The 18,326-nt window shown below is 38.9% G+C and overlaps 1 protein-coding gene across 1 annotated transcript; it reads right to left on the bottom strand.

Moving 5' to 3' along the window:
• Positions 1-749: 749 nt before the first annotated feature.
• On the bottom strand, positions 750-1,892 carry LOC122710370 (E3 ubiquitin-protein ligase MARCHF5-like). Its single transcript, XM_043928186.1, has 3 exons — positions 1,888-1,892; positions 996-1,161; positions 750-916 (listed from the first exon to the last, which is right to left on the bottom strand). The coding sequence occupies exons 1-3, from the start codon at positions 1,890-1,892 to the stop codon at positions 758-760; spliced, it is 330 nt and encodes a 109-aa protein (XP_043784121.1). The 3' UTR covers positions 750-757.
• Between the last annotated feature and the right edge of the window lie 16,434 nt (positions 1,893-18,326).

The following is an 18,326-nucleotide window of genomic DNA, read 5'->3' as shown; positions in this document are numbered from 1 at the left end:
CATTTCCTCTGCGTAATTTCGATTAAAGTTAAACTTCACACGACTCGAAGGAAGGAAAAATAATTCTTCCTACCAGCCTTAAGGGAATCGCGTACAATTTTCAATCGATGATCGAACGATTTCGATTTTCGAAGAAGAAGAAAAAGGTCGCGGATGGAAGATGCAAATGCACGAGAACGTCGTTACGTATGACGTAACGAGACGAATTAATTAGGGCCAATTGAGGCCGACGAGGGAAAGAGCCTGTTAATCGGACCCTCTCCTCCGCGTGTCATCGATTTCTCTTCGTCCTGAAGGAGGCGAAACGTTTCGATTCCCACTTGTCATCATTGTCGCGCGTGCTTCTCTCCTGTCGTTCTTCCCGATCCAACGAAAGCGCGCGATACCGCGTACGAATCGCGGATTATGACGGATCAAAGGAACGAGCCGAGCTGAAACATCTGGTCCACCAAACGAAACGCCTTTGTGCCCAAACATTTGTCCACGTGTTTGCCCACGTGGATGATTTGGACACGAGTTTCAGTTATTAAGAGTCGAGGATTGGGCGTCGATCGGGATGAAAATCGAGGGTGTTCTTTTGAAAATTTTGGAACGAAGAGTAATTTTGAAGGGAAGGGAATTTTTTTTGGGGGGGGGGGGATCGATTTGGAGAATATACCGGCAAGGATACGCGCTGGAAAAATCTTTTCTAAATCACTGAAATATATTGTTTTATTATTAGGATATTCCTTAAGAATATAATTTTGAATGTTTTAATTTAACTTGTCTGATTGGTTTCAGAATTTTGTTGTCTTCTATATAATGCAACATTATTTTCTGTATAATCCATTATACGACGTTGACATTGTCTTACGTATTGTTGTTGTTTATGATAAATCTTGAATGCACCTTTTATTACTATAAATGTTATATCTCCCTGTAAAAATGAATTAATTTTCTAATCTAAAATTTAATATAATTATTTAATTGATATAATAGATATATTTAGTACATACGAATAATGTTCTCTGAAAGTTAGAATGTATACTTTCAAAAAATATTTTTCCACATATGCTAGCGATACTAGGTAATAGAAGTGCACCACGAAGAATACGAGTTGCTGATATTGGATCGCTCATAGGTGGTACATCTTCGGATCGTGCTCTATCGTCGCTGGAATAACTAAAATAACATCGTTATATAAAACGTATAATTTATTTCAAATTAGTGTGATTTAGAAAAGATTTTTCGATAAATATTCGGTTTCTTTTGACGATGATACCAGTAAATGACTACTTATAAATTGTCTAGCACGTGTGTATTAAATTTTAAACCGGGGGGATAATAATAGCGGATGTTCCATTAGACTTCGACCAAGTAAACTAACACGCAGGATAAAACACGTTTCCATAATAAATCGTCTATTATCTTATAAAGTGTAAAGCAAAAGCTCGCGCATTTTCTTTCCGTCATTGATTATTAAACGGGACACGAGATAGTTTTAACGAGGTACTTATACGTGTATAATTCCCGATAAATACGTGCTACACGATTCTATATAATATAAATACACTTTCAAATTATCACGTTTGATTTCATTATTATTACAATTCGCGGTGAAAAATATTATTTATAATATACACGTGTTTTTTCGTGTATTTAAAAAATTTATTAATTACAGGCATTTCAATCGCATTTAAATTTTCTAAAATTTACCGTACAACAAAAAATAAAAAATATATAAAGAAAATATAAGAAAAATATAAAGAAAATAAAAAGAGTTTCGTATAATCCTCATACCCAATTAACCAACCCCTCGAGACTATTCATCTTCCATCCAAAATATCAAAATATAGCAAAATATTCGAGGAATCCTGTAGAAGACTCAAGCAAATCTCGAATACCAACGACATCTCGCTCCCTCTCTCTCTCTCTCTCTCTCTCTCTCTCTCTCTCTCTCTACTCTATTCAAAGATGGTCCAAGATTCTCCAAGTATATATAATAGATAATTTTCTTCCTCGTCGTCATTATCGTGCGCGCACAATGCACACGAGGATGTTACACGAGGTGGAAAGAGGAATGGTTTACAAGACGGGAAGCAGGCTGCTGGTACACTGTTAAAGAAAGGCGAGCGAGGAAGGCCGCTCCTCCGCCGTTGGCCCCCCCTCTCCTCGTTGTTCGGTTGGTGGATCTCGGGGCTTATCACGATCTACCAAGCAAAAGGGCTCGCTTCCTTCAATTAACGAGGAAAAATGGCCGTTGTTGGGCCTACATCTTTATTTTCCGCGGCCGTATCGGTTCTTCGCGTGAATTATTAAAACGGCCCAAGCTTTTTTCTTTACCTCCACCATCCCCTCACCCCCCTTACCTCCTTATCCCTTGTATTTATTCCTCCGCCACCGCTTATCGTATCCCGAGCCGATAAAACGATCGAGCAACAAGGCCCCCTTCGTCCGCGTTCCTCGTGTAATTTTGGATAAATACTAAATGGCCGATTCAAACCCTTACACTGGGATATTTAAATCGACAGACAGTGTTGCATCGAATTGAATTACTTAAACGCACGAATTCCTTGCGAATGGGCCTTAATTAATGGGCAGGTGCTAGGCCGTTTCGTTTGGGAGGAGTTGTAACGATAAACTTCTTCAGCTTCGGTATCCAGTGTTCATGAGGCCCCAGTGGTCGAGGATCAGTAAATTTAATATCCAGTGATCTGAAAGTGTAATGATCCAAATATCGTGAGATCCAGTGATCCAGTAATCCTCAGGCCCAATAAATCTAATATCTAATAATGATCAAGAGGAGTAATGATTCAAATATCGTGAGATCCAGTGATCCAGTAATCCTCAGGCCTAATAAATCTAATATCCTAATAATGATCAAGAGGAGTAATGATTCAAATATCGTGAGATCCAGTGATCCAGTAATCGTCAGACTCAATAAATCTAATATCCTAATAATGATCAGGAGGAGTAATGATCCAAATATCGTGGTCCAATAATCATCAGGCCATAAATCTAATATCCAATAATCTGAAGAAGTAATGATCCAATTGTTGTGAGATCTAGTGGTCCAATAATACTCAGGCCCAATAAATCTAATATCCTAATAATGATCAGGAGGAGTAATGATCCAAATATCGTGAGATCCAGTGATCCAGTAATCCTCAGACCCAATAAATCTAATATCCTAATAATGATCTGAAGAAATAATGATCCAAATATTGTGAGATCCAGTGGTCCAATAATCCTCAGACCCAATAATGATCTGAAGGAGTAATGATCTAAATATCGTGAGATCCAGTAATTCTCAGGCTATAAATCTAATATTCAATAATCTGAAGAAGTAATGATCCAAATATTGTAAGATCCAGTGGTCCAATAATCCTCAGATCCAATAAATCTAATATCCTAATAATGATCTAAAGGAGTAATGATCCAAATATCGTGGGATCCAGTAGTCCAATAATTTTCAGATCCAATAAATCTAATATCCTAATAATGATCTGAATATAATAATGATCCAAATATCGCGAGATCCAATAGATCTAAAGCTCAATGATCCAATGATCTTTAGGTCCAGTAAATCTAAGATCTGGTAATCCTCAGACCCAATAAATTTAATATAATTTGAAAGTGTAATGATCCAAATATCGTAAGATCCAATGGATCTAAGGTCCAGTAATGATGTCCAATGATCTACATTCGCAAACGTTCGGACGCATAATAGTTTGGAGATCTAGTGATGCAGACATCTGCTCGTCTTCAGGCCCAATGATCCTGAGACCTACTTGTTTTGAAGCTCAATGATCCGAACGTACAGTGTGATCAGGATAAATGGCCTGAATGTTCAATGATTCGAACTAAAAGCTTAATGGTCGAGACATCTAATAGTCCTACTATATCCAGTAATAAAAAAGAATGTACGTTAATTAAAATCAAATGTAATAACGACATTTGATTATACTCGAATAATTGCCAAAAAATCGAACAAAACGAAACATTTTTATCTTCATTATCTCGTTTCATCTTATCCAAATAACACATATCCAAAACCAATATAAATATCATCGCCAGCCTAACGAACGCCGAAAAATGTGACCACCCTCGAATAATCGAAACGCAAACGACAACTCCTATGACAATATCCTATCTCAACCTCAAAAACAAACCTGCCTTTTATCTTCGTTTTATCACCGGTGACTTTAAATCTGGCCACCTTATCAATAAGAGAAGAGAGAGAGACAGAGAGAGAGAGAGAGAGAAAAAAGCAAATTTGCAGGGAGCGTTCGACTATCGCCAAGGAAACGTAAAACGTTGCCAGGCCACCGATTCCCAATCCCATTTCGGGACGAAGGAGCAGTCGGTTTTATCAACGCTCGAGGAATCATAAGCGCGAGATATCGGTCGTCCTTTCCTCCCCTTCGAGGCCTTCCTCCCTCGTCCGACAAAACCGTCCACTTTTATCTAGAATCCGGTCGCCTAGAGAAGGCGAAGCAACCATCTGGGATCGCCTCCTATTCTCCGCTATCGGATGTTCCAAGGATTTTTTTTTTTTTTTTTTTTTGCGACTCGCCTTATCAAGCACCGCAATAAACCGACGTATCGTGGTTTTTAAATTTTTTTAAAACGATGATTTAAAAATATCGAAGTGTATTTGACGAGTATAAAACGAGAATAAAAATTATGATAGGTAATAATTTTAAGTAAATGTATAATTTTAAATTGATCAAAAATTTCCTTACAATTTTTCATATAGATAGAATTCTACTTTCTCCTTCTAAAATAAAATTTAGAATTGATATTATCGACGAAAAGAAAACCTTCGATCTCGATCGAAACACGAACGAACTCGTCGTTAAATTTGAAATAAAATTTAACCCGACCAATCAAAGAATAGAATAGAAGGGGATGGAAACCACCGTGAGATCGGCATCGAGCGAGAAAAAAAGGGAGAAGGAAGGATAAGGAGGAAGAATATCATGCAGAGTAGCGAGAGAGGACGGGCAAGGAGAGGACGGTAAGGCGATAATTAAGACGGACGCCGATCTCGCGATAGCGGCTTAGTCCTCACGACGCGGATCCACCCACCCACCCTCGTACTAAGTACGTAACAGTACTCTCTTCCGTATTCTCGAGCACACACACACACGTATATATAAACACACGCTTCGAATCACCGGTATAGCGAGAGGATGCAAGCGTGTACACGGATACTCTCCATTACGACCACTCTCGTTCGAGGAAGAAGGAGCGAGGGACGAGAAAGGAGCGAAGGACGATCGAAAAAGAGGAAGAGGGAAAGAGGAGAGAGGACAACAGAAAAGAAGCATCTCTCACGGATGACTCTTGCAAAGGAGGAGGAGGAGGAGAAGGAGGAGGAAGAAAGGAGTCGAGGCCTCCTCCAAGATTTATCGGCCTCTTACCGATACTGAGCCGTGCTCAAAATGCTGCAAAACACGGCGAGTATGTGTGCTCTTGTACATATATATATATATATACACAAGCCTGAGCCGGATAACGAGGCGCTACCGCCACGGTAAATAGCCCCCGGTCATTTATTAGCTGAATTTATCTTGCCACGCGTCGAACAAAGGGATACGTACCGTGTGTATACGTATCCGTGTTGTCTTCCCTTCCGATTCTCTTTTTAAATTCTCCCTCCTTTACTCTCCGAGATCCTCGAGAGGGGGAGGTGTCCGTGCGTGTCGTCCCCCTCTCAACGCGGAGAATCGGCACCTGCGTCTTATCTGCGCGAGATCCTGTCCAGCCGGAATTATCGGTGAATTTATCCGAGGGGTGCCGGTTATTAAGATTCTGGCGCGCCGCGGTTCTGGATTAACCGGCCGCGTAGTGGGAGGGAAGGGTGAGCCACGTAAAAGGAAACGCGTGTTGTACGTGCGCGGAAAACGGCTGGCCAGAACCGCGCCAATGTTGATTTGCAATCGTACGTGCACGGTTCGAGAATAAGAGGAGGAGGGGGAGGAGAAGGAGGAGGAGAGTTGGTCGGTTCGTCCGAGTCCCGGTTGGGTGTAAATGCTACGGATTTGCAGCGTTCTATCTATCTGGCGTTCGAATTACGATTACGGGCAATTCTTTCTTCTTTATTTGTTATTTCTTCTTTTTTATTTATTCTTACTCTCTCTTCTTCTTCTCTTCTGGTTTCTTTTTTATTTATTTATATATAATTTTTTTGTATATAATTACATTTATATATATGTTTATATTTACATTTATTTATTTACATTTATATATATTTTATTTTTTATATTTTATTTTTATATATTTATTTACATTTATATATATTTATATATAATATATTTATATTCATATTATTTATATATAATTTGGATAATAAAAATTCGTCTAATATTTGAAAACGTTCGCAAGGGAAAAAATGCTAGTTTTATTAATTTTTTAACACGTTCGCGAATTTTTATATGAAAGTTCTGCATGAAAGTTTGGAAGCGGGATTAAGATTAAGATTTGCACAGGATCGAACCGGTTTTTTATGGAGCTTGTTTTTAATTTTCGTTGCGACGCGTGCTTCGCCAAATCCCGCGAACGATGAAATTTCGGATGTAATTCAGGGGTGTGAAGTTGCCCTCGATACGTTTCTGGATACGATGGGCGGGGTATGTTTGATCCTGGCATGTTGAATTCGAATGAAAGGATGCAAACACTCGTGGTGATTCTCCTTGGAAGGGAAGTTGAGGGAAGTTTAAAATCACCCTTTTTATGGGCCCGAGTCACGAATCGTTTAAAGAGTAGGAATTCGAATCAGATCAAAAATTAGGATTCTTGGAAATGGAGATCTCGAATTGGACGCTCGAGATTAATTTTTAAACATCATGAAGTTAATTATATCGTTTGCTTTTTACGAAAAATCGGTTAATTATTCGTAATTATTCTTGTATTCTTTCTCAAAAATGTAAATTTCTTTTAAGAAAAATCTGTCGATTTTTACGAGTATTATATCTTTTGCCATTGTTATTCGTATTCGTATCGGATTTTATGTTAATTGGAATTATATTTAATATGATGGTGTGTACAGGTGTTGAAACGGTTTCGCCACTTCGTGACTTGTTTAAGATTTCAAGAGGAATCGAGATGGAATCTTGATCGTGTTTTGACACTTCGATCATCTGTACCGAGTTATTTAGTATTCCGTGACACGCTTCATGTTCAATACGTCCGCTTTCGGTCATGAATTCTGTAATTGCTTTCGCGCCAACTTTCATGCAGCTCGCGACCATATTTTTCATTCGTTGCGCGATTTCTCGTTTAAATACTAAAACAGGATATCGTGGTGGAGAATAGAGATCCATGGGTCCCGGAAATGCTGAATCCCCTCCAACAGGTTTTAACAACGAAATTCAATCTTCAAGACGCCGGGATTCAACGGATTTTATTATACTCTTTGACAAAAATATTTCGTATAATATTTTCGATATCGTGAGGAATAAGTAAATTGGATGAATGTGGAGATCAACCTCTTTCCTAACGTTCTTTCGATGTTTCGAGAACATTTATATTTGTCTCCTGCATGCAAATGTAAAATTCAAAAATATTCATGTTATTCCCCTTCGCAATTAATTCCTTATTTCATCATTAATCCTTTTCTCCTATTCCTACACTGTCTAGACAAACAAATCTTATTTCTGCAAATCGTATTTAAATGATATTTATTTACGTCAAATAAAAATTATCGATCGATCGGCTAGAAAATGTCTCAAAGTTTTAAAAAATACTCCTCGTCGTTGAAGGAGGTAACAAGGTGTAAGAAAGAAGGGAAATAAGAGAGGCCAACCCCATATACCTGCCCCCTCCGCGAGGAATAAGAAGAAATGGAAAAGGGATGGATGGCGGGTGTAAAATATGATACTTCGCACTCTTGGAATAATTTATCACCGGCGCGTTTCCATCCGCGGCTGAATCGAACGATGCCTCCTCCACCCCCTCGCATCTGTAAACCGAGGAGATAAGCTTCGATGCATTCGGTTAACCGAAGACACGTTTCTGCCTCGGCGTGCTTCCCTCCCCCCTTCCTCTCGTCACGTCATTAAACTAGCGCGCCAGATCCATCGAAAAGGGATCGACGAGGAGATCCCCTGGACGTGGTTTCGTCGCGATTTATCGGCCTTACAACACTGTACGCATCGTCGATGCGTATTATATAATGCGTGTTACGCTTGAAAAGTGTATTAAAGCGTATCGTTGAAAGAATACACGAGATTTAATTATTCGAGATATATATATATATACTCTTTCTCTCCTCTTCTGTGATTTTTAGATTACATTCAAGTTCGCTTCGAAAGGCGTCTTTCGAACTCGAGGTTTTCGAGGGAAGAAAGTCGGCAAGAAATTGAATGAAATAACGTTCAAAGTTTAACAAAGTTACATCATTGTTCATTACGGAATGAATTGTAAGAAACGAGGAATCAGGAGGGAAAATGAAGAAAAGATCGCACGAGAAATATATTTGAATCGAGAGGTTAAAAACTATGTTTTACGAAAATGATATATTTAAAAAAATAACACCAAAGTTTTCGAATAATTATTATTTCCATCAATTATTACTCTAAAACGGGACGATTAAAAATTCTTGATCCACCGTCGAACGATAAAAACCGTACTCGGACGAAAAATACTTTCGTCCATCACTGTACGTTTATTGCAACATCCCGGAACTTTTTGAATGCACTGTATGTATGTGTATACCTCGAGCGAGGGGTCACAGGTCGGGGACCATGACTGACCGTGATGGAAGAAGAAGGGAGAAGGGTTAGTTAGTCCCCGTCAGTCGGTGTCGCGCTATCCACCTCCGGGGTTAAGTGGCATTCTTCGATACTTTTATAATTATTTTCCACGGAGGCGAGATCGTTAATCGGTAATTGGAGGTTGGATTTTGCGGCAGAAACGAGAGTGTCTATGAGTGTTAAGAAACGGGGGAAGGGGGAGAGAAGAGTTTATTATGATGTTTTCCTGGATCGAGCGCACTGGTTTGTCGGGCGGATAAAAAGGATGTTTATGTTTCCAGGTATAACGGTTTAATATTTTATTGGCCGAGGTTGGGCCCTGTTTGGGCCCGATAGGTTTGCTGATCGATTGCCTTTGTTAACGCGGTTCAAGGTGTTCGATGTTTCAAGGTTTCGAGGGGGGGGGGGTGAAAATGGATTTGAAAGAAGGTTGGGATAATCGATTGGATATTTTTAGAATCGTCCGGTATTAGTATTTGAGGAGTAAATTGGGTGGAGCATGGGGAATGTAATATTTTCGTTCCTTCTTTCCTCCTTACTGGTTAATCTCGTCTAATTATTGGTTTTCGAGAAGTTTGATCTACGTAGATCTACGCGCTGAAATTAGGAATTTTTTTCAGGTATGGAAGACGACAGAGGGATCGTAGAAGACGGAAAGGAAGGATGTAATAATTTTTGGATTATCGATTTAATTTTCTCTTTACTCTTTCAATTACTCTTTGGTCATCGTATTTCATTGTATCGCGACGTTGGATTATTATTATTAATTCGATAATAAATATCGTCATGAAAGAATTGTTTCCTTTTTTTTTTCTTTTACCGAAATTTCTTGGAAACAGTTATGAACAAGAATATATAATACTTGTCTTAAGAACATATATTTAAAAATTCTAAAAATAATTTCAGCCTTGTTTCTTAAAATACTGCGAGTATTATCGACTTCCTTCGCGATTTTTTGCGGTTTCTTTTTCAAATGTCACGCGCAAAGATTAGCATTACGTGAGCCCTAACGAGAGAGGGTGATTCAAGCTGGAGGAATTTCCGCGTTGACTTTTGATATTATAAAAACCGTTCCTCGTTGCGAATTTGATTTATAAAGTGGAATAAGGCAAAGGAGAGAGAAGAAGTGGCGAGAAAAATGGCACGATCTCTGGTATTTCGCGCGTGCAGTTATCCGTTATGACATTTAATCCGAAATTTTTCAAGGAATTTGAATACAAACAAAATAAAGTCTTAAGTCTCTTTCGAAGTGAATCACGATTGTGCAACGATTCCCTGTGAAATTATTTAACTTATGCGCAACAAGATTTTCCAATATATTTTAATATATTAATAATCTGCTTAATGATAAAAAATTTAATAATAATAATAATAATAATAAAAGAGAAGAAGATTTTAATAAACAAAAAAACAACACAATTCAATCGAGACAAATCATTTTGCAAAAACAAATATTTACCAAGAAGAAAAAAAAAGCATCGGGATAAATTGAATAAAACCACAGGATTTGACAATCCAATCTACGAAATGATTCGAAATATATATATCTTTTTCCAAAAAACGAGAGCAAAAAAAAAAAAAAAAAANAAAAAAAAAAAAAAACAAAATTTCTTTACCAATTTTCATCAAACCTATCTAAATTCTATTCGTCTACTATAATAATTTCAAGCAGAGAAAAATTCAAAGTAATTTTAAAATTTTGTTAATCAACATCAAAAAATATTACTTGAAAAATTAAAAATACATTATCAACTACTTCAACTACTGATCCTTTAAAATCTTCCATCAACCAAATACAACACATACTCGAAACAAAACACCTCGTTTCCTTCACCCCCTCCCCAAGTGAAATCATCATAATCCCGTCCAGATTCGATGATCGATAATTGGCAAAAATTTCCCCTCGTGGTATTTGGACCCTTCGTTAATCCTCCTCCTCCTCCATCATCGATTCGATCTCGACCGTCCGTTCTCCAAACGTTGGTTGTTCTCCAAATCGTGAGATACGAGATTGGGGAGCGGACGGATGGTGGACGCGTTCGAGACGTGCGCCGATGGAGAACACGTCGACGTGACGTTCCCCGTAACTGTTCCAATTTGGCGGGGGCCTGGGACAGTAAGAAAATTGGTTCGATCGTAGTAACTCACGTATTTACCCACTCGCCTCTCGATGTTTGATCGCGGATATATTGGCGAAGAAAGGCGAAGGCACGCACGGTGGTCTCGCGGTGTGGTCCCCGGGTCGAGAGGAGGCCGCTGATAGCGTGTTCTCACACACTGTTCGCCCCCTCTCCTTTTCCTCTTGCATCCTCCTCTTCACCTTCAACGCTTGCTCCCACCTCGCTCCCTCGGTTATCTTCCTCCCCTTCTGCATTCTCCGCTTCTTCCCCGCAATTTTCTTCTCTCTCTCTCTCTCTCTTCTTCTTCTTCTTCTTCCTCCTTCTCTTCCATCTCGAACGAGTACATTTTCTTCGAATATATTATTCTTCTTCCTCTTCCGGCCACGAATTCTTCCTCTCTCTCTTCGTCACGAGTATATTCTTCTTCTTCTTCTTCTTCTTCTTCTTCTCTGCCCCGAGTAATTTATTTTTCTTCGTTATCAGCGTATTTTTCCTTCTTCTTTCTTTCTTTCTTCCTTTCTTTCTTACTTACCACGATTTTATACTTCTCCTCTTTCTTTCTCCTCGAATACCTCGAGGTTTCTCTTCTTTCTCTTTCTCTCTCTGTTCATTCCACGAGCATCTCGTATATTCTTCCTCTTCTTTCTCCGCCTCGAGTATACCCTCTCCCTCCTCCCCCTTCCACGACTTCTACCCGAATGAGCCACGATTTTTCGCAAACTCTCGCTCCTAGCTCCTCTCTCTCTCTCTCTCTCTCTCTTTCTCTCTCTCTCCCCGGACGTATAACGTACAATTACCCGAAGACCAGATTACACGGGGCATGGGAGAGGCTCTCTACGCTCGTTATGCCATCACAAAGCCCCGTTCACATTGGTCCACTCGAGAGTGGATGGTTGGAAGAGAGGAGGCTTGGCCGGAGAAGAGATGTTGATGCGCACAGGCCACGAATGCAGGACGAGCCAAGAGAGAAAGGAGAGGAGGAGGAGGAGGAGGAGAAGGAAGTCTTATCGTTTCCTCGGCTCGGAATCGGTGTACACGATACCTCTCTACCTCTGGTGGTACCAGAATTCAAGATGTTCCTCGTCCAGATCGATATTTCAGGTACTCCCGCGGCCCATGGGAGTGGTTCAGCTGCCATTAAAACTGCCGACAACACTGGCCCGATACTAGAAAATCGTCTAACGATTTTTTTTCTTCCTCTTTTTCTTCTTCTTCCCAACCCATCCGCCTTGCAACTCTCCTCCCCTCCCTTCTTCCTGTATTCTTCCTCCACTCCCCTCCCTCTCCTCTCTTTCTTTTCTTCTTATCCTGGTATATGGTGCAGCGCAGTTTGTTGTTAGTGCAAAGAGATGTTGTACCATAGATCGCTTCGAATCGATCGATTATAATTAAATATATCTCGCGAGTAATGATTTCTTTTTTCTCCTTCTTTCATTTATAGTTATACGTTTTTATTTATCACGTTGATCGAAGTTCGTCAAATTTAAGGGAGGAGAAACTTGAACCGTTTCCTTTGGCGACACAATTTTCTTTTTCTTTTTCTTTTTCTTTTTTTTTTTTAAGATATAAATAAACCTCGTTACAAGATTGCAATTTCTCTCCTTTGACAAACTTCAAACACTCGGAGGAGGGTTTTGCGTAATACAACATAACCGATGCACAAAGTTCCCTTGATATTCGTGTAAATATCAAGATTCTTAGAGCAACACGTAGACAAAACGCACCCCTCCCCACAATTCACACGTACAATTCCCAAAAACCATTCGAGAAAAACCAGAAAGAAACACTCAAGAACTGTTTCTTCCTTTTTTCTTCCTCCCCCTCTTCTCCCCTTATCTCAGCGCCCCCTTCGAGCGTGTCAGACGACCGAGAATAGAGAAGGAAGAATCTCTTCCTCTGTCCCGCGTTGTCTTCCGGTTTTCATATTTAACGAGTCAACTTTTCGAGTCGAACCGCCTGAAAGTTTTCCAAGTGCATCGCGCCACCACCCCTTGTCGCCCCCGTCGTGTCACCAGTCGCTTGTCGTTAACGTGTATTCGTACGGGGGGAGAGGGGAGGGCGTCTTCTCCTCTTCGTGAGGAGGGAGCGTCAACAGCTGCCGGCGATCATCGTCTTTCGTGTATATATCCTTGCACCTTGCCACCCGTTTCTTAAGTGGCCTCCACTCGAGCGCTCGAGCGACTAAGCGACACCCACTGCGCTTTCACTATTAATGTGAACTCGATAAATACTATCGCGGGTGTATACGCGCCGAGTACACGTTTCGTTATTCACGAGGCCGTTAATGAAGTTCCCTCTTCGTGATTCGTGTGCAATGGCGAACGGTGTTAACATGTATCCTATGGGAAAAGGGGTGGATAAAAAAAGAGAGAGGCTGGAACAAAGGTCGGTATGCAGCAAATTTTAGAAGAAAGAGGTTATTTATTCATTTGTAGATATTATACGATGGATAGGAAAATTAAAAGGGTTGAAGAGTTCACGTTTCAAATGTTAATATAACATTTCGTGTATTTATATTCCGTGCTTTTTTTTGTTTAAATTTTTTAAGAATTTTTAGAATAAATATTCTAGTAGTCGCGATTGAAGTTGGACGAAGAGAGATGTTTCCATTTCGTTGATCTTATAACTCGATAAATAAACCTCGATCGACATTTTCTTTTTTTTTTTTTTTTATTATCTCTTGAAAATGAACACCGTGTCACTTTCGTAATAAGAAAATCTCTCTCTCTCTCGATATTCTCAGTACTATTTAAAGGTGTAATACATTTGAAACTTAAAATTATATTTGTTCACAGGATTATTTATAATATGATGATCTACAATATTTTCTTTCTTTCTTTTTTTTTTTTAGTATCAAAATATAACATTTAAAAATTTCGACGATGCTCGAAACGTAAACGCGCAAACGTGTACAATTATTTCTTTATTTTCCCGGATATCGTATCCGTAATCGAAAATATGATCACATTCATATGGGTAATAAAATGTAATTTGTACACGAAAGAACACTTGGAAATTATTTCGATGTATTCGAATTCGAGAATTCGGCAATAAATGTTTATCAATCGCACAATCCCACAAATATCGAACGAAAATCTTTAATCGTTAAAAGCCGCCTATTTTTTTTTTTTTTTTTCAGTCGAATTTATCGTAATCGTGGAAACGCGTTACGAAATTCGATTTGTTAAAAAAAAAAAAAAGAAAAAAAAAAAAAAGTCAACAATACAATCCCGTGGCAAGAATGAATTAACTTAAAAAAGTATTAACATTGCGTTTGCCTGAAATTCGTTCCAATGGTAAATTCGATATGACGTTGATATTAGATCCCCCGTTTCAGCCCCGATGATTTTAAAACGTTTTAAAATGCAAATTTATGTGCCGCGTTTCCAATTTACATCGCGTTGTATATTATCGAAACGGAACGGTGGTATATTTCCCTCCCCTCCTATTTTTTTTTTTTTCGAAAATGGGCGAAAGGATTTAATAAAAATACCGTGGCTAATTGTCACGAATAATTTTTCCATGAATTTGCAGCAATTCTACGATAATTTCTCGATCATCGGGTGTATGTAATTTTTATCGAAATATATATATATATATAACGACGAACCTTCGATGAACTCCGATTGTAATTACTCAATAATCGTGGCATCGCGAATAATATTGATTTAAATTACGTTATATCGAAACGTGCAAAAATTTCCGCGCTTTCGAAAATAATAAAAAAAAAAACTAAAATAATAACAATTAATATCAACGCGTCGATGTCGTGCATGATTACAACATTATTTTACAATATTATTTTATATTTTCTTAATTCTCTTATTCTTATGGTGATTCCAATTTATATCTTTCAAAAGAATCTTATTTTATTAAATAAGAAAAAAAAAAAGAAATATCCCACCATTTCATTTATTTAATACTTTCGAAGCGCCGAAATACTAATCTAATTATAATAATCTAGTTATTTTCCAAACCACTTTCAAACCTGTCCACACAGTTACTTATTACCATTTACCATTTACATCCGGCAACATTGGCCGGCCAATGTTTCACCATTAAACGCGATATTTATTCGACCGTGGCTAAAGAACGTGACTTTGAAACTTCCACTTTTTTTTTTTTTTTTTTCCTTTAATATAAGACGCCTTGGTTTTCTGGGGACCAACCGTCTCGTTTACGCCACCGACCAAACAGACGATTGGTCAGTAATTTCAAACGACTTTTAAGGAAACGCCGTGACGAAGTTTGCCCGACAGACTTCCGTCCTAAACAAGCAACGAGTCATCCACTCTTTGGTTACCTTGAGGCCTCGAGGACCGTAAAGCGTTGTAACTCTTATTGTTGTCGTTGTTCCAGGGATATCTCCGTCCTCTTTGGGGATTCCTCTTCGCCGGCAAAAGAGCTGGTCAAGCGAAGAGGGAGGTTTTTAATTTTCTTTTTTTTTTTTCTTTCTTTCCTCTACCTGCCTAATAAGGGAGTTTCGAAGAAGTTTGAGTTTGAAGAAAGGATAGCAAATATTGTTCCGCTAATGTCCACCATTTTGACCATCATGCCAAATGATTTGTACGGGCTCGAAACTCTCTTCTTTGTATTCGAAATTCTAATGCTCTTTACAAATTTTCCATGCTTCTTTTATTTTTAACGGATAACAATTTTTACGTGTTATTCATATCATCCGACATATTGTCTTTTAGCGTCCAACAGCGGATAAAATTGTATTCTTAAATTAGAAAACTGGCGATAAAAGAGATCAATTACGCAGTTTAAAGTTAAAAAGTAATCTCGAAATTGTTTACTTATTAAATAAAAACGTAACACATTTTTGGAACCTTCCAATTCAAATATCTCTTTACTTAATTTAGATTCCTCTCTACTTAATTTCGCACTGTATTCGACAATATTTCTTTAACTGTATAATCTCCCCCTCTCCCTGAGATTATCATCCCCCGATAATAATGATAATAAAAAAAAAAAAGAGAGAGAAAGAAAGAAAGAAAGGAGAATTAAAGAAGAGTGGAAAGTTATCGGAACGATTCGATCTTCGGACTTCGATCTTTGGATCGCCAAAAGGGGGAGCGGAAGCGTTCTCTATCTGCTCGAAATATCAATTACCCGGACGAGTGTACATTTAATTATCCCTGTTAACCGGCCTCGGTTATTCCCCCTCCCCCAAACTCTTTCCCCGCTTAAATTACAACCGTATCTGAGGGGCAGGAGGGAGGGAGATTGGGCCAACCAACGTTGACGGGTTAATCTCGGGGCCCGGCTTTACAGCTCTGTTCTCGAAATACCTCGAACGCATCCCCCTCCCCCGCAACGCGCTTTTCCCCCCACCGTGATGATTATTATTATAATCGGTTGTCAGTGGCTCGTTATCGTGACGCTTAACACGTGAAAGCGTTAAATTAAATTTAAATCTCGCTTCGTTCCTCGGCCTCTCCTCCGACAACGGGGGAGAAGTCTCCCTCCTTCGCAAGAATGGAACCAACAACCTCGTTGCAAACGAAATTTGTGTCCTCTGAGAGTCCTTCTCGAGAATCCAGATACAATAATTCTGGATAAATGTAATAATCTAACTTGTTTAAAAAAAAAAAAAAAGAAAAGGAAGGAACAAATACGCTTTTCGAATGCTTTTCATCGAAAAGAAAAACGATTGTTCGCGATGGCGAGCGTTGATGGAGATCGAGTGAAAATGAGAAAAAAAGGGGGAAGAAGAAAGGGGAGGAGAGGAGGATTCATCGAAAAACGAACGAACACGCACGCGTTCGTGTAGTAGCAACAAGCCGGCAAGAGTTATATCGTAGTGTGGCGGTGGTCCTTCCAAGATTGGACGATAATTACCACGTATAGTGTGCGGTGTACGGAAGATAAGTACTATTAATGTTGCCCGGGGAAACGATCACGACCTGTATTATTATATACGGGCCTCTCGCACCCCCGCTCGCGCGTGTATCAAATCTACTGGGTCTAGGCGGAGTAATTCCCCCAGCGCCGCTTCCAACCCTAAGAAATATATATCGGTGGACAGGAGGAGGAAGAAGAAGAAGAAAAAGAAAGGGGAAAAAATGAAATTACCGATGACACGTTTGTGGATTTTAATGATTTTTGAAACACGTTATACACATATATATGTGTAGAGCAAAAATTTCTTAGTTTTTTCGAGATATCTGAGAAATATATATATATATATATATATAGAAAATTAGAGTAAACAATTTTAAGAAATAACTTTATTCGAAATTTTTAAAACTAATTCTACCTTTTCAACTATCAAATTTATTCATTAAGAATGGAAAAATAAAACAAGGTAAATTGAAATTACGATCGAAATGGACGGATCTCGATCAAGTTCGAGACATTTTTGGATGCTGTCACGAGTGCATCGAAATTCAAAAGTATAATAACGTGACTCGAGAAAAGGCGAATAGGGAAACACATCGTAAACACGTGTACGATTTTTGGTTCTCTTTCTTTTTTTTTTTCGTTCGAACGAGGGGAGGATAAATGGAATGAGAGAAAGAGAAGGAAATCAATCTCCGTGTCGGATAATCGCGGCCTCCTTTCGCGGAACGCGAGAGATTTTTATCTCAAAGGATGGCAAAGTAAAGTAAAGCAAAGGGGCGCGTTTACCTCTTAAACTTATTTTCTGTCATTGTTCGCATCGTGTTATTTCTCTTTCTGCCCACCCATTTTTCTTTCAATATTAATATAATCGATTATCCGACCGGATAGAAAGAATTATAAATTCTTGGGAAACTCTCGTTGACTCGAACAAGATCAATAATAATTATCTTAACAAGCAACGAAGAAGGGGTTCGTCGTCCGATCGCGCGTTAAAACCGAATCGTATGAGCGTAGCGCGAAAATTGTTCGACAAAATGTTTGAATCGATACATAATAACACCTGCAAACACGTATATCCAATTTCACCCATTCGCGCGTAATACATTTTAATATCCTCGTTACATATATATATATATGTATATACATATATACATATATATATATATATAAAACGCAAATTTCGAATAATTCAATTTGCGATATATCCCCATTGCGATATCCGGTATACCCATTCCGCTTTAAATCGTATCAACCCAACAGCAAGGAATATCAAAATTTCGAGCGAGCGATGCTAAAAACCGGTTAAAATTAATTATCCTCGCGGTAACGAGGCGTTGGTCGGTCGGTTCTATAGGTTATTGAATTACCAGAATTCACGGGAAATTTAATTTCCCTATCGGTGGCGCCCTCTCGTCCAAAGGATTAATATCAATAACCGTATGGCATAACGGAATCCTCCGCTTACCATTCTCAGCGGCCGGAGTTCTCAGAAAGAGAGAGACAGAGACAGAGAGAGAGAGAGAGAGAGAGAGAGAGAGAGAGAGAGAGAGAGAGAGAGAGAGAGATGCATCCAATCTCTTACGCAACGCGTTCCAACCCCCATCCCACCGAGCTCGAATTG

Source organism: Apis laboriosa, unplaced genomic scaffold (assembly GCF_014066325.1).
Source record: "Apis laboriosa isolate Shangri-la unplaced genomic scaffold, ASM1406632v1 scaffold14686_cov152, whole genome shotgun sequence".
Classification (NCBI taxonomy): domain Eukaryota; kingdom Metazoa; phylum Arthropoda; class Insecta; order Hymenoptera; family Apidae; genus Apis; species Apis laboriosa.
Note: the sequence above shows the minus strand (reverse complement) of the source record. Positions and strands in the feature narration are given on the sequence as shown.